The sequence below is a fragment of the Gorilla gorilla genome, chromosome 21, assembly GCF_029281585.2.
Source record: "Gorilla gorilla gorilla isolate KB3781 chromosome 21, NHGRI_mGorGor1-v2.1_pri, whole genome shotgun sequence".
NCBI classification, from domain to species: Eukaryota; Metazoa; Chordata; class Mammalia; order Primates; family Hominidae; genus Gorilla; species Gorilla gorilla.
Window position 1 is genome coordinate 62,117,620 of NC_073245.2, and position 23,780 is coordinate 62,141,399.

Consider the following 23,780-nt stretch of genomic DNA (forward strand, 5'->3'; position numbering starts at 1 on the left):
TAAAAATACAAAAATTAGCCCGGCATGGTGGTAGGTCCGTGTAATCCCATCTACTTGGGAGGCTGAGGCAGGAGAATCGCTTGAACCTGGGAGGCGGAGGTTGTAGTGAGCCGAGATCGCACCACTGCACTCCAGCCAGAGCGACAGAGCAAGACTGTCTCAAAAAAAAAAAAAAGAAAGAAAAGAAACCAAGATCGTCTGTGGTAACAGTTCCCACGGTTGGATCTGTGGAGCATGCATGTATAGTTTCCAGTCTCCTCCTCCACCAGCAGCACTGCTACTGCTGAGGCCACGGTTGGATCTGTGGAGCATGCATATATAGTTTCCAGCCTCTTCCTCCACCAGCAGCACTGCCACTGCTGAGACCCAAGCTGGCTTGAGAATCAGCCTCACAAACTCTCCAGCCATGGCTGGTCATCTGCCATCAGCATTTGGTGAGGGACCTCTGTGTGCCAGACACTGCTGAGAGCCAGGTGGATTTGACAAAGTCGGTCCATGATGGGCAAAAGATGCCCGTAGAGAAGTGAACATGGTGCCTTAAGCATGAGGGGGCTCAATGACCAGACCATGAAGGATATGAGGAAGGCTTCTCAGAAGGAACATCTTGTGAGCCAGGCCTGGGAGGCTCATTTTCAGACAGAAGATAGAGAAAAGGGGCATGTCAGACTTACCCCCGCCTCCCCCTCCACCTTTTTTTTTTTTTTAGTACAAAAGAAAAATATGCTCCTGGGAGCTGTTGTCACCTTTCCTTGGTTATCAGAATCACTCCTGGTTTTGAAGAAGTATACTTCATAAACGATCATCTCCAAAGTGAGCTGACACATTTATCTTTGCAACTGAATATGTAAACGAATTACCCCCTTTTTGATGTTGTTACCTTCATGAATGCCAGAAAGCAAATGTCTTCTGTTTCTTCAGTAACTTGAATTCATTTTCAGCTTTGATTTGTTGCTGTGATAGTGTGTTCTTATAGTCACTGCTGTAGAGGAAACCTTTTGTTTTCTCCAGCTACAGCTTAAGCTCATGAAATGGACCCTGAAGCAATACTCCCTTTTATTCTTTAAGGTATGAGAAACATGACCTTAAGAAACAAAATGTAGAAAATTACCAGGCCAGAAAGAGTCCAAATTCTACTTTCATTACCTGGAGTTCAGAAACCATTGCCCCAGCCCTGGATCTGCTGTTAACCCTTTGTGTGACCTTACCCAGTGACTCACTCTCTTTGGGCCTCAGGCTACTCTGTATAAAAAGCAGTGAAACCAGCCTGGGTACCTGCTGTGGTAGTGATGTGGGCTGAGGCTGGGCACTGTATGTGTGTGGCCTGCAGATCCATTTTTGGGAACTGTGGGTGATCATGGCCTTCAAAAGAACTTTTCCAATATGAGCCCTTGTTGGCTGCCACATTCCTCAAGGTGGGATGTTAACCTGTGATCTGCTAGAAAGAAGGGGGATTGGGGAGATTGTGTGTTCAGATGAGTCTGCAAAGCTTTCACATGAAGAAAGTTAGATTTCTTTTTTGCAAGACTTCTCAGACCTTTATTATGTTATTTTGGGCTGTGAATTTCCTCGAAAGGCTTTCTGGGGTTAATTGACCAAGCTGCCTTTTCATCTTATTCTGCTTTAAAGTGATACCAATCCTGGGGCCTGGCATGGTGGTTCATGTCTGTAATCCCAGCACTTTGGGAGGCCAAGGCAGGTGGATCACTTGAGGGTAGAAGTTCCATACCAGCCTGGCTAACATGGTGAAACCCCGTCTCTACAAAAAATACAAAAAAAAATTAGCTGGGCACGATGGTGCGCATCTGTAATCCCAGCTACTTGGGAGGCTGACGCAGGAGAATTGCTTGAACCCTGGAGACAGAGGTTGCAGTGAGCCGAGATCGCACCACTGCACTCCAGCCTGAGCAACAGAGCGAGACTCCATCTCAAAAATAATAATAATAATAAAATGATACCGATTCATGACATGGTGATTGATGAAGCTGAATATTACTGTTGACTATTCTTTGTTTCATTTACTGAGTCAACAAAAAGGTATTGACTGTCTTTTGTGTGGGAGGCTCTGCTTTAAGCCCCGGACATAAGGCAGCGAACAAGATGGACACAGGCTTCATCCTCATGGAATGAGGCATGACAGTTTCCCATGCTGTGAAGAAGTCAAGCACCATGACAACCTTTAAATGGGCAGGCCTGCGTGAAGGGATCAGGGCAGGTGTGCCTGAGGGAGTGGCACTGACCCTGGGTTCTGAGGGATGAATAAGGGAGTTAGCTGGGGCAGGGAAAAGTGAATCATCATTCACTTTTCACCACCTGGGAGGTGCCAGTGACAGTTTGGCCCAGATGTTTAGATTTGGGGAGGAGGAGGTAAGGTCAGAGAGGTATGGCAGGCAGGAGCCAGGTCAAACTAAGACTGGGCTTCCTGATAACGTCGGGAAACTGTGAGTTCTGAACAGGCTGGTAACCTGATCAGGTGTGCCTTTGAAAAGGATCAGTTAGGGCCTGTATTTCTAGCACTTTGGGATGTCGAGGCAGGCGAATCACTTGAGCCCAGGAGTTTGAGACCAGCCTGGGCAATATGGTGAAATCCCATCTCTACAGAAAATACAAAAACTAACTGGGTGTGGTGATGTATGCTTGTGGTCTCAGCTACTCTGGGGCTGAGGTGGGAGGATCACATGAGCCTGGGAAGCAGAGGTTGCAGTGAGCTGAGATCACGCCACTGCACTTCTGCCTGGGTGACAGAGTGAGACCCTGTCTCAAAAACAAAAAGAGGGGGATCATCTAGGCCACTGAGTGGACAACGGGGTTGGTCTGTAGGAAGACAAGGATGTCTAGAAGGAGATCAGTGAGACTTATCCCTGGGAGTAAAGGGCAGTAGGGGAGGGAGAGAAGGGAATGGATTTGAGAGACAGGAGGAGGATATTTAATGAGAATAACTCGATGTTCATGGTGTAGTGGGTTTACCTTTAAGGACAAAACCAACAATTGAATTTAATAACATCTGACATTTTACTTTGTTCTGTTACAGTAAAAGGAAAGTTCTTTCTTTCATTTCTTCCTCCTTAATGTCTCCTAAATCCTCCCTCTCAGCCTGAAACCTCGGACATTTCTTCTTTGGGTAGCTCCATTCTAATCTGACTTCTTGCCATAGCCTCAATTTCAGGTTTTATCACACGATTTCTGTACTGAAATCCTTCCTATCGACTCCCCAGGCCTTCAAGCTGAAATACCAGCGCCTTTCCTGGGCTCCTTCCTGTCCCTCTGCCACTCTTCTCACCTTGCCTCCTGCCACTGTCCCACCCCCACCCCACCGCTGCGTTTTAGCTGCACTAATCTCGGTACTTGAAAGTTCCTACAATGGGTTGCATATGCATGGGCTCTCTTCCTTTGCAGATGCTGTTTCCTCACTGGGTGCCTTCCCCCATTTCTTCACCTGGGCAAGTCGTCTTTATCCCAAATCTAAACCCAGCCCCCTGTCTTTTTTATTTTTTATTTTTTTGAGACAGAGTCTTGCTCTGTTGCCCAAGCTGGAGTGTAGTTGTGCGATCTTGGCCCACTGCAACCTCTGCCTCCTGGGTTCAAGTGATTCTCCTGCCTCAGCCTCCCGAGTAGCTGGGATTACAGGCGTGTGCCACCACACCCGGATAGTTTTTGTATTTTTAGTAGAGACGGGGTTTCACCATGTTGGCCAGGCTGGTCTGAACTCCTGCCCTCAAGTGATCCGCTCACCTCGGCCTCCCAAAGTGCTGGGGTTACAGGTGTGAGCCACCACGCCCGGCATCAGCCCACATTTTCTCAAGCACCTTTCTTGAGCCCGGCCAGTCTGAGTTAGTTACCTACCCACCCTGCTTTTCTACAGCCCTCTACCCCTCCCGCAGATTGTCATCAGTGTTCATCTTGTTTTTCTCCCTCATTAGCCAGAGGGGAGGAGCTCCTTAAGGGCAGCAACTTTGCTCTCATCTCTGAACCCCAGAAAATAACAGTACCTGGGACAAAGTAGGTGAACAATAAACGTTTGGCTGACTGAATGAATGATGGTATGAATGAATGAATGAGCGAATAAGCAAGAAATAAGTTTTAAGTTAATTTCTAAGAACTTTGTGTATATAACATTTTAATTTATTTCTGTTTTCTTTCATTTCCTAGCACAGCTGAAGGTTTAACAAGAAAAAATATGTCAGATGTCAGTGGGTGGCAAACATTTTTACAAGCCCTTGACTACTTCCTCAAAATGTTCTTTGGCTCTGCAGCGCTCGGCACTCTCACTGGCTTAATTTCTGCATTAATATCCTTTTAATGTGATGAACATGCAGGGTTAAAATTATTCCTGATAACTTCTGTCTCTAGCCAGTTTCTCCTGTTTTTTAAGGGGGCCAATTTTAGATGAAGATTTTGCTTAAAGGAGGATTTTTTTGCTTAGTTTTTGTTTGAGAAACACTCTAACTCAAGGATTTTTTAATTTAACATGTGAAATTTAGGATGTCACTTTTCAAAGTTTAAAAAACATGTACACTGTTGGATATCAGATGTGATTTTGGGGACCTCTCAGTTCCCAGAGTATGATAACCACACTCAGATGATTTTCGTTTTCTGCCATCTTACTTTTCACATTTGGAAAACTGGAAATTAATTTTCTTTGAAAATGTCAAATAGACCAGGTGCAGTGGCTCACGCCTGTAATCCCAGCACTTTGAGAGGCTAAGGCCGGAGGATTGCTTTCGCCCAGGAGTTCAAGACCAGCCTTAGCAATGGAATATAGTGAGACCTCATCTCTAAAAAATACATAAATAAAAATAAAATGCCAAATAGAGAAAATTTTTATCCCACTGAAAGTGTTTATCCAGAAGGATTGCAAAAGGGGCTTTCAAAGTGTGTTCCATTGAGTTATTTGCACTGATTTTGTTGTTTAACAACCAATAAGCTTTTCCAGCTGGAGATGGAAAGAGGCTTGTTAAGGCCAATGTCACCTTTATTGCTGTAGAAATTTCATTATGTTTAAAATAGTAACAGGCAGTAGACCACTTCGGTGCGCACCTAAGCCTACGTCTCAGGGAGATGGCCACCTGGCCCGCCTCCACGAGCAGTTTGTGTCACAGATGGCCGGAAGAGACTCTTTTGCCTGGTTACAGGGATGTTTTTCTGCCATCCTGTTGAATTTTCCCATCAACTCCTTTGTCCAGAAGTCTAAGGGCTCTATTGAGTTGGCTGACAGCTTCTCATATTGTACCAATAAACAGAATGGAAAAGAAATTTTTTTCCAGTTCAGTATTTTCCTCTATATTTTTTTCTTTAAAAAAAAAAGTATCAAAATGAAGTGGAGCAAATGGGTACTGTGAGCTCCAGTATAGGCATTGTGAATGATATTTCAATATATAGAAGGCTCTCTCCTTTCACAGGGGCATGAGTTTGGAAATCTCCAGGAATAGGAAATGCTGTGCTTCAACAGGGCCTCGAACCTCAGTTTGAACAGCGATTCACACTAGTTGTCTTTGACTCAAAACTGATGGGGAAAGCAAGATGGGTAGCATTAGTGATCTCATCTGATGTTGTTGGAGGAGTGGGGTGCTGCCGGCCCTGGGAGGAACCTGGCCAAGTGAGCTGTCCTTGGTGTGTCTGCAGCCCCAGCTTCGCGCCATGGCCCAGCACATCCCCAGCCCTCTAAGTCAGCGTTTTTAAATGAGTTGACTTAGTTTGATTTTCATCTTCCACCACCATTTATCTCCGGAATTTACATTTCTTAGTGTTTTGTCAGATTCCCTTTCTTATAGCAACAGTCTCCCTACAAAGGAAAAAATCCATAATGACAAATTTCCATTTGTAACCTTGGGACATTCTAAAATCTTCTATATCTGTTGTTTACTTCATATATTTGGAAAGCAGCAGTTTTGTGACTTCTCCACATCTCCCATCAACTCTCCCTCGATTCTCCTTCCTTAACAGTTGTCATTTACGTGCTGAAGCATATTGACTTGAGGAAAACGCCTTCCTTGGAGTTTGGCATGATGATCATTTTTGCTTATCTGCCTTATGGGCTTGCAGAAGGAATCTCACTCTCAGGTAAGTGACAGAGAGCCTGAAAGTGCTGTGGTGATGGCATCTTGTCCTGCCTGGGGAAAGAGGCTTTGTCAGTTGGGTCACTTTTAGTCACAAGAGGCAGTCACAACTCAGAAGAGCTTAAGTAATAAAGGAAATCTATTGGTTCCCTAGAAACACATCTGGATTTAGGCCTGCCTGGATCCAGGGGCTCAAACAGTCACATTGGTGTCACGGTCACATTTTCTCTTAACCCGCCTTCTCTCATTTAGCCCATCAGTCCTATGAGGCTTCTTCAGAGGAGAGTAGCCTGTGGGAGGGAGGTACTGTGAAGGTCCCTATTTTACTGATGAGAAAACTGAGATTGAGTGAGATTAAGTAAATTACTCAAGGTCACAGCTGGGATTGGTGGAACAACGATTCAAACTAGTTGTCTTTGAGTCAAGAACTAGTGCTTAGAACCCTCTAATACAACTCCCTCCAAAACAGATCATCATGAAACCATGTACTCAGTGCTACATAGAGGGACAAGCAAAGTGTGGTGGTGGCGTAATGTTGGGCGTTTATTGGACACACTTTACCAGTATTCAGTTTTTTTATGCTGCTACCAGCCCTGTGGAGTAGGTACTAAGAGGTTGTCATTAGCCCAAAGCTGCACTGCACAGGCAGTGGTGGCAGTGAGATTGACAGTGGAGGCCCAGAGCCTTTTCCCTGCACCCCATTGGAGGAGGGCACACAGCTCTCAGCAGCAGAGACGACTCTGATGCGGCCCTAGAAGATGATGCTCACCAGCTGGAGGAGGGGTGGCCACTCACAGCGTAATGATCTTGGAGCCGTCACCTGGTAATCACTCAGCAGCCCGATCAGGCTCGGCTTAGTTGGGCTTTCTGCCTACAAGTGGCAGTCAAGCTTGTGTCCACAGCTTGTTACGTTGTAAGGATGTTGACCTGAAAATGGAGCGTGACTCACCCCTGTTCCTGTGTGAGGGGGCAGCCAGCTGGGAAGGGCTCTGCCCTGGAAGTCTGATCCCATCCTTTGAGTGAAGGCCCTTCAGTGCCTTCTGGAAAGGAGGCACTATTGCAGGGATGTTTTGATCTGTGCCACAAGATGGCAGAGATTTTCTTTTTTATTAACTTCGTTGAGGTATAATTTACACACAATACATGGACCCGTTCTAAGTATATAGTTCCATGAATTTTTGCAAATGTGGACAGTCATAACTACCCCCACAGTCGAGGTGTGGCATATTCTTATCACCCAGTGTGGCTCCCCTGTGCCCTTCTGCAGTCAGTCCACCTGCCTGTCCTGAGCCCTGGCACCCACTGATCTGCACTGTCATTGTAGTTTAAATGAAATCATGTGGTACGTAGTCTTTTGTGTCTCCTCTCTTTCAGTTACGTTTTTGAGAGACATCCGTGTTTTTGCGTGTGGCAGTAGTTTATCGTTCTTATTGCACCACAGTTTGTCTGTTCATCATTTGAAGGGCATTTGGGGTTTTCCAGATTTGGGCTAAGAACAGTGTGCATGTGTTTTCATTTATCTTGGGTAAATACCTAGGATTAAGGCTGCTAGGTCATATGATAAGTACATTTTTACTTTTTTAGAAACTGCCTAGTGTTTTTCAAAGGTGACTGTATCATTTTACATTCCTCAGAACGTATGAGAGAGTGCCAGTTGCTTCATATTGCCACCACACTTATTTTAATTTAAAAAAGTTTAGCTGTCCTGATAGGTGTGTAGCAACTGCATTTAGATGTGCTTTGGTGTGGTTATTTTTATATTCGCCTTGGGTTCATTGAGTTTTTTGGGTTTATAGTTTATATGAGTTTATAGCTTTCATCAAATTTGGTAAGCTTTTGCCCATTTCTTTATCAATATTTTTTTGTTCCGCCTTCGTCTTCCCCTTGAGACTTCAGTTTACTCCAGTTATGAGAGGTAGCATGCTATTGGCCCACAATATGCTTTGCCTTTTTTTCTTTTTTTCCCTTATGTGCTTAATTTTGGTTATTTCCTGTTGCCGTATCTTCAGAGTCACTGATCTGCCCTGTGGAATCTCCTGCTAATCCTACCCAGCGTATTTCTCATTTACATATTTTATAATTCATCTACAGCAGATCGCTTTAGGTTATTTTCATTTCTTCCATTTCTCTCTTCATCATGTTCATGTTTTCTTCTATATTCTGGAGCATATGAAACATAGAAATTTCTGATAGCTGTTTTAATGTCCTTGTTTGCTAATTCCGTCATCTCTGTCAACTCTAGGTCTGTTTCGTTGTTGATTTTTCTTGTGCTTATAGGTCACATTTTCTTGCTCTTTGCTTGTTATTAAGTTTTGATTGGATGTCAGTCATTGTGAAGTTTTATGTTGTTGAGTACAAGATTTTATTGTATTCCTTTACGGAGTTCTGGACTTTTCTTTAAAAAAAAATTTTTTTTTTGTTTTGTTTTTTGTGTTATTTCTGGACTTTTCTTCTGGCATGTATCTAAGTCTCTTGACATCAGTTTAATCCTTTTTGAGGCTTACATTTAAACTTTTTTAGGGCTGGTGCAGAGTAGCAGGGCCCTAACTAAGGTGTCTCAGTTACCGTGAGCTCACTCCACTCTGGCTGGTGGGAACGCAAACTATTCCCACCCATGTCAGCTTCTGGAATTGTTCAGCCTACTTCTTTTTAATGGTTCTTTCCCCAGCTTCTTGTTTCATCCCACATATTTACTGATCAGTATCAGTCAAAGACTCAAGGGGACTTTACAGTAGATGTCCAAGAGCTCTCTTTCTGTGCAGCTTCCCTGACTCAAGAGGATAGCCCTCTAAAGCCTCAGCCTCAGGCAGTCAGCTCAGCAGGGGGCCTAGGGAAAGAGTGGCCACCTTGTTTGTCTCCCTTCCGGCAGGAATCACAGTCCTACCCTATCTTTTGTCCCATGTCAGAAAATAGTTTTGTTTCATATCTTGTATCAGGTTTTCTAGTTAATGTAGAGCAGGACAGTGTTCTGTGTAGCAGTAATTTCTTCAGACGCAAAGCTGAAGGCCCAGTGGTCTCTAGTGACTCAGTTGACAGAACTTTTCTACCCAGTCTCTATCCGGAGTCACACGTGGGTGCTGCATGAGCAGCACAAGGAGGAAGCAGAGTGGACTCACCATTTTCAGGGTTTTGTTTTTCATCGCAGACCAGTTCACCAGGGTAATTCCATCCTGGTGTCTGCCATGAGGTTCCCTTTCTTTACTGAATGTTGGCACTTACAAAAACGTTACCTGTGAGTCATTCGGCTCTAGCCTAGCTATTTTTACATCTGTTTTTCTAAATTGTTCCTCTACCCCCTTGAGAAGATCATTGAGTACCTGTTGGCAAAGATGTGTTTCATGCATCTGTTTGGAATCTGTGATTAAAATAAGGGAGTGTTTTTCTTACCTTCTTTTCAGAGTGGCAGTGTTTCCTGTTGAGAGGGGTTTCATTTCCTTAGGGACCTTGCTCCACACACAGCAGTGCAAGCCAGGAACACCAGATCTGCCTCTGGGTGAGGGAACCTGCTCTGTCCGCACTTTGCCTTTTGGGTATTTGTCACGCAGGGTTTTCAGAGAGGGGCAGGATGGCCCTGTGTGGTGTGTGGATGCCCCACGTTGCACTGTGAAAGCACAGATGGAAAGGGTGGTTTTTGCTGTCTTCACCTTCCTTTGTGTGCTCCCCTTTTCCTGACTATCACAAAGGACTGATCTCAAGTGGTTCCCAAGACCATGGAGCAGGACATTCTCTTCCTAGGAAGTGGGAATTATTTACCTAAATCCACATGTAGGGAACACAGTTGCTAAGGACTGGGGCTGGATAACAGACAGACTTGGATTTGAATCCCAGCTCCACCTCTTATTGGCTGTGTAACCTCAGATTACAGACTTAACCACCCCATGCTCTACTTCCTCATTATAAAATAGACAAAAGGGCCAGCCTGATGCCTTTGCTGAGGAGTGGGGAGCGATGCAAGTGAGAGTCCTGACGGGGCATCTGTGCCACTGCTGGGGTGGCCAGAAGTCCTGGTTTGCCCTCTGTCTCAATATGATGAATTAATAATATCCCCTTTTATTCTAAAAAATGTCCTGGTATCCACAGCAAATCAAACAGTCTCCCTAATTATTACTCAGCAAGCATTAGCTATTCTCAGAATATTCATTCTGACTGTGTCCATGTTAACTATTTTTATTGTTCAGTCAAGCCAGTTTTGAGGGCCACTTTGGCCTCTGACACTAAAGATTCAAAGATGAATAGACCCCACTTAGGCAGAGCAGTTAGCGAACACTGGGCTTGCAGGGGATGGGAGAGAGTGACAGTCTGTCAAGGTGAGTCACAGAGGAGGGGACTTTGGGCTTGAAGGATGAGTTTGCAAGATTAATCATGAGATAACACTTTCTTTCTTTCTTTCTTTCTTTTTTTTTTTTTTTGAGGCGGAGTTTTGCTCTGTAGCCCAGTCTGGAGTGCAGCGGTGCCATCTCAGCTCACTGCAACCTCTGCCTCCCAGGTTCAAGCAATTCTCTGCCTCAGCCTTCCGAGTAGCTGGGATTACAGGTGCCCACCACCACGCCCGACTAATTTTTTTTTTGTATTTTTAGTAGAGACAGGGTTTCACCATCTTGGCCAGGCTGATCTTGAACTCCTGACCTTGTGATCTGTCCGCCTCGGCCTCCCAAAGTGCTGGGATTACAGGCGTGAGCCACCGCGCCCAGCCGACATAACACTTTCTTAAGATGTTGGCATGGGCCAGGCGCAGTGGCTCACACCTATAATCCCAGCACTTTGGGAGGCCAAGGCAGGCGGATCACGAGGTCAAGAGATCAAAACCATTCTGGCTAACATGGTGAAACCCTGTCTCTACTAAAAATACAAAATATTATCTGGGCATGGTGGCACGTGCTGGTAGTCCCAGCTACTCGGGAGGCTGAGGCAGGAGAATTGCTTGAACCGGGGAAGCAGAGGTTGCAGTGAGCCGAGATCCTGCCACTGCACTCTAGCCTGGCGACAGAGCAAGACTCCATCTCAAAAAAAAATAAAATAAAAATAAAAAGATACTGGCATGAAGTTGGCCAAAGATAGAATGTATGGTGCAGTGCTCTTCTGCACAGATATCTAAGGAATTCCATTGCAGCACTGCTTGGGAGAGAAAAACTGGAAGGAACTATATGTTCATCAGTAATGGAAAAGATCAAATTCCAGTCCATTTGCACTATGGAATCCTGTGCAGCCACTTAAAAAATGAACTTGACCTGTCTGTACTGCCATGGAAAGAATTTGACATATTGTTAAATTTTTTAAAAGTAAGTTGAAAAATCAATCTCTCGCCCATTCAAGAAATATTTATTAAATGTCCACCCTATGCTGAGAACTATCCTTGATGTTGGGGCTACATTTATAAACAACACAAGATCAGTTTCCTTTTCTTGCAGAAGAAAGCCAGAATTTAAGCAAACCCATACAACAATTCCAGGTGGCAAGAAATGACAAGAAGAGAAATTAAAGCCATGTGACAGAGAGTGGCATGTGGTAGAGAATGGATGGGATCTCAGGCAGTCAGGGAGGTCTCCCCTGGAGGTGGCACTGGAGCCCAGACCTGTGTGGCGAGAGGAGCCAGCCTAGGGACGCTCTAGGGAAGGAGGGTTTTGGCAGCAGGAACTGCAGGAGCCAGGGGTCTGAAGATAGAAGTGCGGGAGTGTGGCATGCTCCAGGAAGAGAAGGAAGACCAGTGTGGCCAGGACGCTGCCTCACAGGTTCTGCAGGCCTGAGAAGGAGCTGGGTTTCTAGTATATGCACCACGACAAGAGAGTTGGAAGCCCTTGAAAAAAAATCACTCTGCTGGTAATAGGCACCATATATGTGATAGGATCCTGTTTATTACTTTAGTTTTATTTTATTTTAATTTTATTTTTTGAGACAGGATCATGCTCTGTTACCCAGGCTGGAGTGCAGTGGCACAATCACGTCTCACTGCAGCCTTGACCTCCCCAGGTTTAGGTGATCCTTCCACCTCAGCCTCCTGAGTAGCTGGAACTATAGGCACGTGCCACCACACCCAACTAGTTTTGTATTTTTTGTAGAGCCAGTCTCACTCTGTTGTTCAGGCTGGTCTCAAACTCCTGGGCTCAAGCAATCCACCCACCTTGGCCTCCCAAAGTCCTGGGATTACAAGTGTGAGCCACCGTGCCCAGCCTATTACTTTAAAGATAAACTTTATAATCACATGGTAAAAGAACTGGCAGTCTGCATATTGAAGTGTTAATAGTAGTTAAGAGTAGTTACCTCTGAGCAGGCAGTGTGAATAGATTCTCTTTTACCCTGTACCTCAGTGAGTCTGAATGTTTTATGGCAAAATATGAATATTATTGAGTAATTAACACAGCGTACTCATTATGGTTTCACTCAGCCCTCAAGAAGTACGTCAGATTTTACATACAGTAAGGCACGGTACAGTGTAAATTGTACCATGATACCTTTTCACTGCCTTTTGGACTTGCATCCCATACTGTCTTCCTTTATTACATCTAGAACAGTGGATGTAACCATAAACAGAAGTGGATTTCCTCTCTCCCTTTCTTCTTTTCTGCCGTTCTTCCTTCAGGAGGCTGAACGCTTTTGCTGTATTTGCTTTCTTAAACGATTTTGCCTTCTTAAAGGAAATTCTTCCTTAAGCGTATTTTTGTAAATACCATGCCTTTTACCTCACTTAAAAAAGTTATCCTGGTTTGCACCAACCCCCGCTTTTGTGTTTCTATAGCCTGCTCCACTGGCCGCAGATGAGGGTGATGTGGGTGGTGGAGAGTCCCCTTTGCTTCTGGAGGGCATATGAGGCAGATACTTGAGCCATCCCTCTGGCTTTTGTGCCTGCTGCTGACCCTCTTTCCTTTCGCCTAGAACTCAAGGTGCCCTGACCCCACACTAGCCCAGGGTAAAGCCCTCTGGGATTGTCCAGATGGCCCAGTGCCAACAGTGGGTCAGGTGCACAGGTGGCAGCTGTGATCCAGTCTCAGCCCCCAGACAGGGCTTACTTATCCATATAGAAAAATCCAAAATGTTTGAATTTGTTGCCATCCTTAAAGATGGAGATTTCCTGTAAGGAAAACCAGAAGGAAGACTGGTCCATGTTAGATCCTCAATCCCACAGGGCTACTGTCAGCCTTTGTAGACAGGCTGAGCCGAGACTGCGCCTCTAATCCCAGCTGCTTGGGAGGTTGAGACAGGAGAATCGCTTGAACCCGGGAGGCGGAGGTTGCATTGAGCCGAGATGGCACCATTGCACTCCAGCCTGGGTGACAAGAGTGAAACTCCATCTCAAAGAAAAACAGCAACAAAAACACTCTTGAGCTTCAAAGAGCCCTAAAGGAGCAGGTAAAGAAGTCTCCTACCCTCTCATTTTCCTTCGCCCACCATGTCAGGTGTGTCTTACAGGAAGCATGGCTGGAATCTCCCTGTAGGGGAAACTGAAGAGCAAAGGCATTTGCTGTTTCCTAAGAAGGTTAGGAGATCAAATGTCCAGCTCCTGCTGTCACTCAGCCAGCCCATACCTGCTGGGGCAATACAAAAAAGTAGGTTTCCTATATTTTGTAGGGTATTGTGTTACAGTAAGCTTAGCAGTTGACAAGTCTGTAATACAGTGCTGTGATTTTCACCCTTTTTTTTACAGTTTTTTGTTTGTTTGTTTGTTTTTGAGACAGAGTCTCACTCTGTCACCCAGGCTGGAGTGCAGTGCCGCGATCTCGGCTCACTGCATCCTCCACCCCTCCAGGTTTAAGCAGTTCTCTGCCTCAGCCTCCAGAGTAGCTGGGATTATAGGCATGTGCCACCACGCCCAGCTAATTTTTTGTATTTTTAGTAGAGACGGGGTTTCACCATCTTGACCAGGCTGGTCTTGAACTCCTGACCTCGTGATTCCCCCGCCTCGGCCTCCCAAAGTGCTGGGATTACAGGCATGAGCCACCGCGCCCGGCCGATTTTCACCCTTTTATACACGGAAAGTTTGCCAGATAGTCACTGTTTCCACAAAATGGCAGAAGTGAATTAAAACTTTGCTTTTAAAGTTTGACTTGCAATTAGTATATCTTGGCAGCTTATTTGATGATTTTTAAAAACAATCTCAGCTTCCTTACATGAAATAGAGACCCCTTTCCTGCTCCCTACGCAGGGAGATGCTGAGAAGAGACCTGTGAGTTCCTCAGGAGTGACTGAGGGCAGCGGACGAATGTCGAGGCTCAAATCCTGCGTAAGCACAGAAGGTTGTACACACCCTCGTGCAGGGCTCTGAAGAAAAGATGCATTACCTTTTTAAATAACAGTAGTTCATGATTATGGGAAAATTCAAAGTTAAGGAAAAGTATTTTAAAAGTCCATCAAAATCCACACATTTGGCTAGGTGCAGTGGCTCACACTTATAATCCCAGCACTTTGGGAGGCCGAGGCAGGTTGGATTGCTTGAGCTCAGGGGTTTGAGACCAGCCTGGGCAACATAGTGAAACCCCATCTCTACAAAAATAGAAAAATTAGCCGGGCGTGGTGGTATGTGCCTGTGGTCCCAGCTACTTGGGAGGCTGAGGTGGGAGGATTGCTTGAGCCCAGGAGGCAGAGGTTGCAGTGAGCTGATACCACGCCATTGCACTCCAGCCTGGGCGACAACGCGAAACCCTGTCTCCAAAAAAAAAAAAAAAAAAAAAAGAGGCCAGGCATGTTGGCTCACGCCTGTAATCCCAGCACATTGGCACAATCCTGAAGTCAGGAGTTCGAGACCAGCCTGACCAACATGGAGAAACCTCGTCTCTACCAAAAATACAAAAATGAGCTGGGCATGGTGGTGGACACTTGTAATCCCAGCTACTTGGGAGGCTGAAGCAGGAGAATTGCTTGAACCCAGGAGGGGGAGGTTGCAGTGAGTCGATTTCACGCTATTGCACTCCAGCCTGGGCAAAAAGACTGAAACTCCGTCTCAAAAAAAAAAAAAAAAAGAATCCACACATTCTCCATACACAGATTCTTAGGCTCCTTTCTGCCCCCCAGAGTGGTTTGCTTGCCCCCCTTATATAGTCATCCCTCAGCATCTGTGGAAGATCAGCTCTAGGACTCCCCACGTATAGAAAATTCATAGGTGCTCAAGTTGCTTATACAAACGGTGCAGTTGGCCAGGTGCAGTGGCTCACACCTGTAATCCCAGCACTTTGGGAGGCCGAGGTGGGCAGATCACCCGAGGTTAGGAGTTTGAGACCAGCCTGGCCAACATGGTGAAACCTCTTTTCTACTAAAAATACAAAAAATTAGCCAGGCATGGTGATGCGTGCCTGTAGTAGTCCCAGCTACTCAGGAGGCCGAGGCAGGAGGATCACATAAACCTGGGAGGCAGAGGTTGCAATGAGCCAAGATCACACTATTGCACTCCAGCCTGGGTGACAAGAGCAAAACTCTGTCCCAAAAAAAATAAAAGGGTGGGGGGTTAGTGCAGTGGGCCCTCAATAGCCACAGGTTCCACATCTGCCAACCCTATCCCTGGATGTCAGTGATGGTCCACACCTTTTTAGCTCTGGTGCTGTGAAGGGGACTTTACATGGCTTATTTTCACTCACCCTCCTAACAGTTCTGTGAGTGGCTACTATTAGTCCCACTGTACAGAAGCGGAAACTGAGGCTCTGATGGGGGATGTAATGTGGCTCAAGGTCACCCAGCTAGTAATGAGGCTGCCAGAGCGAAGGGACCCATGGTATTTTTTCTGAAGCCTCTGGGAGGCTTCAGGAATTCATTTATTTTCCTTTTTGTTAAACCCTCTAATGCTCTAGGCCCCAGGGCCTTGCAGGCATGGTGAGATCTGAGTTGGGGATCACACGGCAGTGCTTTCTGTTCTGTTCTCTCCCTCTCTAGGCATCATGGCCATCCTGTTCTCAGGCATCGTGATGTCCCACTACACGCACCATAACCTCTCCCCAGTCACCCAGATCCTCATGCAGCAGACCCTCCGCACTGTGGCCTTCTTATGTGGTGAGTTCTGCTTCTGTGTGGCCGTGCGCAGGCCCACCCAGAGCTGATCTTGCTTCCTTATCCTGTTTTAGAAGTCAGTTGAGACTTTCCCTAGCAGCAGGGCAGCAGCTCCTCAGAGCCAGATCCCTCACTCCCTTATCTTTTGTTTGTTCCTCTGGCTTTGAAATTTCATAAAGTAAACCAAACACCTAATAAATGAACATCTGGCGCCTACAATTTAAAGACCAAAAATAGTGAGAACCAATTATGAACATTCGATACATGCATTTTTAATGTATTAATGTAACATTTCCAAAAATGTATTCCTTGGAAATAATATTAATGATGGTTTAGTGAAAATGGCTCCATAGTCAAGCAAGGCATGGGGCTCACACCTGTAATCCCAACTGCTTGGGAGACTGAGAGGATCACTTGAGCCCAGGAGTTCAAGGCTGCAGTGGGCTATGATCTTTAAAAAAAAAAAAAAAAAGAAGAAAAGAAAGAAAAACATAAAGCTTTTGTAGTCAAACAAGAGTTTAGGAAATCCTGGTTAAATAAAATTTAACATTTATGAATTGCCAGACTTTTCAGCAAATAATGGATTGTCAAATCCTTAATGGGGGATGTAGTTATAGAATTTTCCAAACTTGTCCACAGAATCCTTTATTCACAAGAGCAGCCTGAGGGACATCACTCGGGGACAGTTCGCAGTAGAGGTGTCATTTGTTGGGCTGGGATAAACCACGATGGCTTTGTCTTTAAGCAGTTTGTTCAAGCTCTTGTTCCCCCACGCTCAGACATACCCATGTATCTCCCCACCAACTTTATACTTGGAAGTGGTTGGAGTCGGGGAACAACTCTCACCATGTCCCTTTAAGCTGGCCCCCAAGTGACTCTGCCCTAGCTGTCATCAAAATCACCCCTGGCATTTTGAGGGACTTGTCTCTTTTTTTTTTTGAGATGGAGTCTTGCTGTGTCGCCCAGGCTGGAGTGCAGTGGCATGATCTCAGCTCACTGCAAGCTCCGCCTCCCGGGTTCATGCCATTCTCCTACCTCAGCCTCCCGAGTAGCTGGGACTACAGGTGCCCGCCACCATGCCTGGCTAATTTTGTTTTTTGTATTTTTAGTAGAGACAGGGTTTCACCGTGTTAGCCAGGATGGCCTCGATCTCCTGACCTTGTGATCCGCCTGCCTCGGCCTCCCAAAGTGATGGGATTACAGGCAAGAGCCACCGCACCCGGCCACTTGTCTCATTTTTAATTGCTACTTCCACACTGTTAGCGTGCTAGGAGGCAAGGGCAGCCCAGGCAGAAACTTCAGCAGATAAGGAGGCTTAGGTGAGGAGTGGTCACATGACTTGCCCATGGTCTCATGGCCAAGAAGTGGGTATGCAGGCCAGGTCTCTTTATTCCTGGGCCAGAGGGTATTATTTGTACAGCACCTCTCTCAGAAAGCCAGGCTACAGATTCTGACCCTGACCCTCCCAGTTAAAGACACATAAAGCAAATCATCCATCCAAAAAGATTCTATTTTGTACCCAGCAGTTTGGCAAATGTTAAGTTTGATAATACCCACTTCTGGCCTTGGCGTGTGGAAAACAGGCCTACTGGAATCTTTTCTGGAGAGTCATTTGCCACGTCTGTCTGAATTTAAAAGGCATGTGTTCTTTGGCCCAACAGTCCAACCCTGTGGAATTTAGCCTGTACTGGGGTGTTTGTTGAACCTCTCAGAAATAAAAACAGTCTAAATATCCATCCATAGAGGATTGGGCATTAGAAAAATTGTCGAATTTTGACAATTTGTCAAATGTGACAGAAAAACTGTCAAATTTCTCTGCAAATAAACATTATCCCGCCCAGGGAAGATGATAAACACAATTCTGCCTGTTTGCTGAACACTTTCATTAGCAAGGGTCCCAACTGTGGCAAAGTGGCAGAAATTCAGAGCAAATGGATACCGTGATGTATCCAGATCCTGGAGTTGATGCTGCCAGGGAAAAGCATCCACTAGATCTGAATGTCTTCTAAATGTGCTCATTTGGAAAGATCACACAAATATTAGATAAGAAAAAAATTTCAAAGAGGGAAGGGGGGATAAATTCTCCAGCTTGTGGACTTGTTTTAAACTTGGGTACCATTCAAAGGAAAAACATTGTTAGAATGTAAAACAGCCTTGCTGTTTGTGATCAACTATTTTAAAATACAGTTTTAGGCCAGGCGCGGTGGCTTATGCTTGTAATCCCAGCACTTTGCGGGGGGCCAAGGTGTGCGGATCACAAGGTCAGGAGTTTGAGACCAGCCTGGCCAACACAGTGAAACCCTGTCTCTACTGAAAAAAAAAAAAAAAAATTAGCTGGGCGTGGTGGCGAGCGCCTGTAATCCCAGCTGCTTGGGAGGCTGAGGCAGGAGAATCGCTTGAACCCAGGAGGCGGAGGTTGCAGTGAGCCAAGATCGTGCCACTACATTCCAGCTTGGGAGACAGAGTGAGACTCTGTCTCTAAAAAAATATATATACAGTTTTAATCTCTTTAGTCATTATGCTATTCTGAGGGCCATCACAGTTTAAGCAGAGAGCCTAGTGTTAGAAATTTATAAGGTGCTTTTTCTTAATATATACAAGTTTGTGTGACAGAGAGTAAATATTGGGCTCTTTTTGGCTCGCAGAGTGGAGCCAGGAGTTAGCAATGAATCTCACTCTGCAAATCCTGCTGGGTGTGAGCTGTGTTCTAAACCTTGTGGCAATGTTAAATATATTAAGCTAATCATGTGGAAGTTAACCAGAGGCCCCTTCACATTTGTCATGTGGTGTCTGCAGTCATTTGCTCTGAATTTTTGCCACTTTGCCGCAGTTGGGGCCCTTGCTAATGACAGTGTTCAGCAGATTGACAGATTCTTGTGTTTATCATCTTCCCTGGGTGGGATCGTGTTTATTTGCAGAAGTATTTGACAGTTGACTCATTACATTAAGATATTTCTGAATACCAGGGACATGTAGCTTATGTAATAGAAAAGAATGAGAGAATTTAAGCACTAGTTTGACCAAGATATTGGCTGCAGGATTTTCAAGAAAATAAGGAAAGTGTTGTATTGGATTCTGACTGTGAATGTTTGCTTGCTTAACAGTTTAGTACCATATTGGAATGAAATCATTGGGGTTGAATAATCCATTCTTTGGTTTGTTTCAGAAACATGTGTGTTTGCATTCCTTGGCCTGTCCATTTTTAGTTTTCCTCACAAGTTTGAAATTTCCTTTGTCATCTGGTGCATAGTAAGTATTTTCCTTTTTTTTTATTTAATTGCTTATTTGTAGATCAATAAACACATGTTCCGGATTCATTTACGTAACTGTTAACTGTTCAAAGTCAACAGCTACATAGACACTCTTTTGTTTAAAGTTTCTTTTGTTAAAAAAAAAAAAATCACAAACATACAGTAAGGGGGCAGGGGTAGAATTAAGTGAATAAATATCCCCAGAAAGGACTTTTGCTTGTTTTTTAAGATTTTTAATGGCCTTGAATATTATGGTCTTTAAATAAAAGTACAGGTTTGTAAGTTTTTGTGTGAGGAGGTAAAAGCAGATTTCAAAATTGAATATGTAATTGATCATAACCATGTAAAAATATTATGCACAGAAAAAAGAAAATATGTAAAGAAAATATAGCCACATGTTCACAGTGGTCATAGAGTTGGGATTTCTTTCTCTTTTCTGCTTTTTCTGGATAATTTATTATGTACTTCTTACTGCAGTTTTCTTCAAATTTGTCTATTTATATTTGTCTATTTGTCTGTTTATAAGATATTCTTCCTGCAACCTGGGTACTTCCATCTCTCAGTCAGCAAGAGCTCATTGCTCTTGGTCACTGTTATTTGTCCTCCAAACTCAGGTTTCAGGGCAAGAGAGAAGCAGCAAAAGTCCTTTACAGAAAGTATAATAGCCTAGGCTGGGCGCGGTGGCTCATGCCTGTAATCTCAGCACTTTGGGAGGCCGAGGTTGGCGGATCATGAGGTCAGGAGTTTGAGACCAGCCTGGCCAACATGGTGAAACCCCATCTCTACTAAAAATACAAAATTAGCCGGGCGTGGTGATATGCGCCTGTAATTCCAGCTACTCAGGAGGCTGAGGCAGGAGAATCGCTTGAACCCGGGAGGCGGAGGTTGCAGTGCAGTGAGCTGAGATCATGCCATTTGCACCCCAGCCTGGGCAAAAAGAGCGAAAATCCATCTCAAAAAAAAAAGTATAATAGCCTTTAGTGTGGCCACTGGGTAAAAAGGGACACATTTGATCAAACCTGAAACAAGTGTAGGCATGGAAGATTGGATTTCAGTGGGTGAAACAGGGAGGTGACTATTTCAGCCACAGGTTGGGAGGAAAATGAAAGGATGCCCTGGGGTGACAACTCAGTTTTCTCTAAGCAGTTAGGCCCAGGCTGGCCCTGCAGCTAGTGGAGATGGCCTGTTCAGGTGGGTTACAGTTCCTGCCCTGTAAACTCAATTTAGTGGTCAAGAGCATGGGCTTTGGGGTCTGAACCAGATTTGAGACTTGGATCCATTACTTCCTGCCTTGTCAACTTGGACCAATTACTTCATCTCTCTATACCTCAGTCTCCTTGTCTATAAACTGGAGACAACAATACCTACTTTGTAAGACCTTTGCAAGGATTTAAATTTAGCAGGATAATGCATGTAAAATGATTAGCATGTTGTCTGGCATAGAAATGTTTGATGATTGGAAACATTTACTCTTGGCCAGGCATGGTGGCTCACGCCTATAATCCCAGCACTTTGGGAGGCTGAGGCGGGTGGATCACTTGAGGTCAGCAGTTTGAGACCAGCCTGGCCAACTTGGCAAAACCCCGTCTCTACTAAAAATACAAAAATTAGCCGGGCATGGTAGCACACGCCTGTAATCCCAGCTACTAGGGAGGCTGAGGCAGTACAATTGCTTGAACCCGGGAGGCAGAGGTTGCAGTGAGCCAAGATCACGCCACAGCACTCCATCTCAAAAAAAAAAAAAAAAAAAAACTCTCAAATTCATGCTTGTTAAAGGAATAAACTTAAAGCCTAAAGAATGTACTGTACAAGTCTATATCATCCTTTTCAAGTAGTTATGGTGAGAACCAAGATGAAGAAAATGAAAGTAAAGTAATAAATGTCCTAAGAATCCACTTAGATAAGATTTAAACTTTAGGCTGGGTGCAGTGGCTCACACCTGTAATCCTAGCACTTTGGGAGGCAAAGGCAGGAGGATTGCTTGAGACCAGGAGTTTGAGACCAGCCTGGGCAACATAGCAAGACCTCATCTTTAACTAAAAAATTTTAAAAAGTAGCCAGGCATGGTGGTGCATACCTGTAGTTCTAGCTACTTGGGAGGTTAAGGTGGGAGGATCACTGGAGCCCAGGAGGTTGAGGTTGCATTGAGCCACAATCACACCACTGCACTCCAGCATGGGAGACAGAGCGAGACTTTGTCTCAAAAAAAAAAAAAAAAAAAAAGATGTAAACTTTACATAAAGCTGTACTTTGCCAAGACTAACATGCCTTTGGAGATGGAGAGGAACCAAAAGCCACAGCAAGCAGCTGGCAGGCTAAGCCGGGGCATGTGGCCTCCTGATGGTCCCTACCTCTGCGTTCCTCTTGCTCAGAGAGCAGTGTTTCCATGCATGGGTAGGTCCTTCATAGCTGCCCTCCTTTCCCTGAGGGAGAGGCAGAAACACCTTGTCTGTCCCCCTAGTGCTGGTATGATCAATACAGGCCTGTCCCAAGGAGGGGCACCTTTGGAGTCAGGTTGCCCTTAAACTAATCTGTGAATACTTCTGTACAGCCTCTTGGCATTCAGTTTTGTTCTGCTGTCATTACTAAAGCCCTTCCTGATACCTCGTCCGTCCTCTCTTTTCTGGCTACTGAGAAAGGTAACGTATAAAGCTTTATCCTTTCCTAGATGCATAGAATCCCGCAGCTGTGGCAGCACGCCCATGCTGGGTCTCTGACGAGCATGGTGTTGCTCATGTCTTTTATGGCTGAGGGGAATACTGCATTTATACTGGATGTGTTACACAGTCTGCATTAGCTTCATTCAAGAAGCTTCAGCTTGAAGAGCCAGATGTTTTCACCTAAGACTTAGTTTGTTGCTATCAACAGGTGCTTGTACTATTTGGCAGAGCGGTAAACATTTTCCCTCTTTCCTACCTCCTGAATTTCTTCCGGGATCATAAAATCACACCGAAGATGATGTTCATCATGTGGTTTAGTGGTAAGTCAAATCTTGGATAAATGGGGTGGGGAAGTACCTGTTAAAAGCACGCTCCCTACAGGGAGAGCTTTGGTTCTCTGCTAGCGCCCTTGGCAAAACCACAAGTAATCAATACTCCCGTTTAATGGCACCCACTGCAATCAAGATGGTGCCCCTCACCATGGTGCTATGAAGTGGGTGAGGCTCGGTTGGAAGAGGGCAAACGACATGCCCAGGGTCACGTGACCACTGGAGGCAGAGCCGGGATTTCTGCCACTCTCTTCTGGACAGCACAGTGCAGTCCGGTATGCAGCTGGGCGTGCTTCAGCGCCTCCCTGAGGGTCTCTAGGCTGAAGTAATAATGGTCTCGAGGTAGAAAAGGTGAACGTTGAAACTGTTTCATACCTTATGTTAGTTTTGGATATTTTTCCTTTTAGTCACAAAGTTCTAGTAGTTTAATTTGAATGTTTTCAGTTGCTGTTTAATCACTTTTTAAAGGACGGAAATGATTTCATACATCTTTGCTTCTAAAGAACTGGATCCATAGGCATCCTTAAATTTATTTTTGAGCAATACATACTGTTCTTTATGCTTTCTTGCTTAAATATTATAATTAAAGTATTTTCCGTGTGGGTTGGGTTATAGCAACACACTATAATGTTCTCTATCCAAAGGCATATCTGCAAGTTTGTCTCAGATTTCTCTTCTTTCAAAAGGCCATGTTTAAAAATGTATATGTTTCATATATATGTACGTATGTGTATATATACATATACATTTATATATGGTGAGAAAAACTCATTTTTTTCCTAATCTCTTTTGCCAGTGAGGCAAACTACTTTGTAAATGGTTGCAGAAGTGTGTCAGAGGTTTTTGAAGTGATGTGGGCTATTTGGGAAGGGGGGCATGAGGATAAGAGAGCGTTATGGGGAAGGTTGGAGTGTATTTGAAATGGCGGGGGCTGTCGGCTCCTGTTCTCTCCCAGGCTCCCCGGGCTCTTGCTCTGTGGGTTTCCATCCAGGCTTTCCTGGATCCTCAACGAGGGGCACTGAACAAGCCTCTGCTACCGGCCCCTCCCATCATCATTTAAGCAATCAGAGCTTCTCCTCCTTCCCACAAAACACCAGCAACTTCAGCCAGAGTTCCTCCTCACGTCCCCCGCAGCTGCGTCCGCACCTCTTTCGCCATGGCCACACCCTTGCGAGTGAGCCGTGCTCGCTCATTTTCTCCACTTCTTCACTGCCTGTCCACGGGGCTGGAATTGGCCTTGGCAGGTCACCAGTGACCTCCCGCAGCCAGACCTGGAGGGGAGGCGTCCGCCCCCGTCCTAGCCTACCTCCTTCCCACTGCCCCTACCTTCTGGCGAGGACCACTTCACTCTCTTCCCTGGCCTCCGGGCCATGCTCCTCCTTTCTCTCCTTTGACGTCTCCTTGGGCTCGTCCCCCTTCGCTGACCCCTCAAATAGTGGCTTCTTCAGGACTTGGCCCCAGCCCCACTTCTGTTCATGTGTTCTGCACTTCACTGAGTGCGCTCACCCGTCCACTGGC

The 23,780-nt window shown here is 45.2% G+C and overlaps 1 protein-coding gene across 3 annotated transcripts in view; it reads left to right on the forward strand.

The window, feature by feature from the left end:
• The window catches only part of SLC9A8 (solute carrier family 9 member A8), a 79,113-nt gene that overhangs the window by 47,623 nt on the left and 7,710 nt on the right, over positions 1-23,780 (forward strand). For 2 of the 3 annotated variants that reach the window (XM_004062341.4, XM_063702253.1), the window contains 5 exons: positions 4,147-4,285; positions 5,952-6,057; positions 15,909-16,025; positions 19,189-19,271; positions 22,142-22,253. In XM_004062341.4, the coding sequence (XP_004062389.1) occupies positions 4,147-4,285; positions 5,952-6,057; positions 15,909-16,025; positions 19,189-19,271; positions 22,142-22,253 (557 nt within the window). The remainder of the gene's footprint in view (positions 1-4,146; positions 4,286-5,951; positions 6,058-15,908; positions 16,026-19,188; positions 19,272-22,141; positions 22,254-23,780) is intronic. The other variant, XM_063702254.1, reaches the window with a different exon arrangement.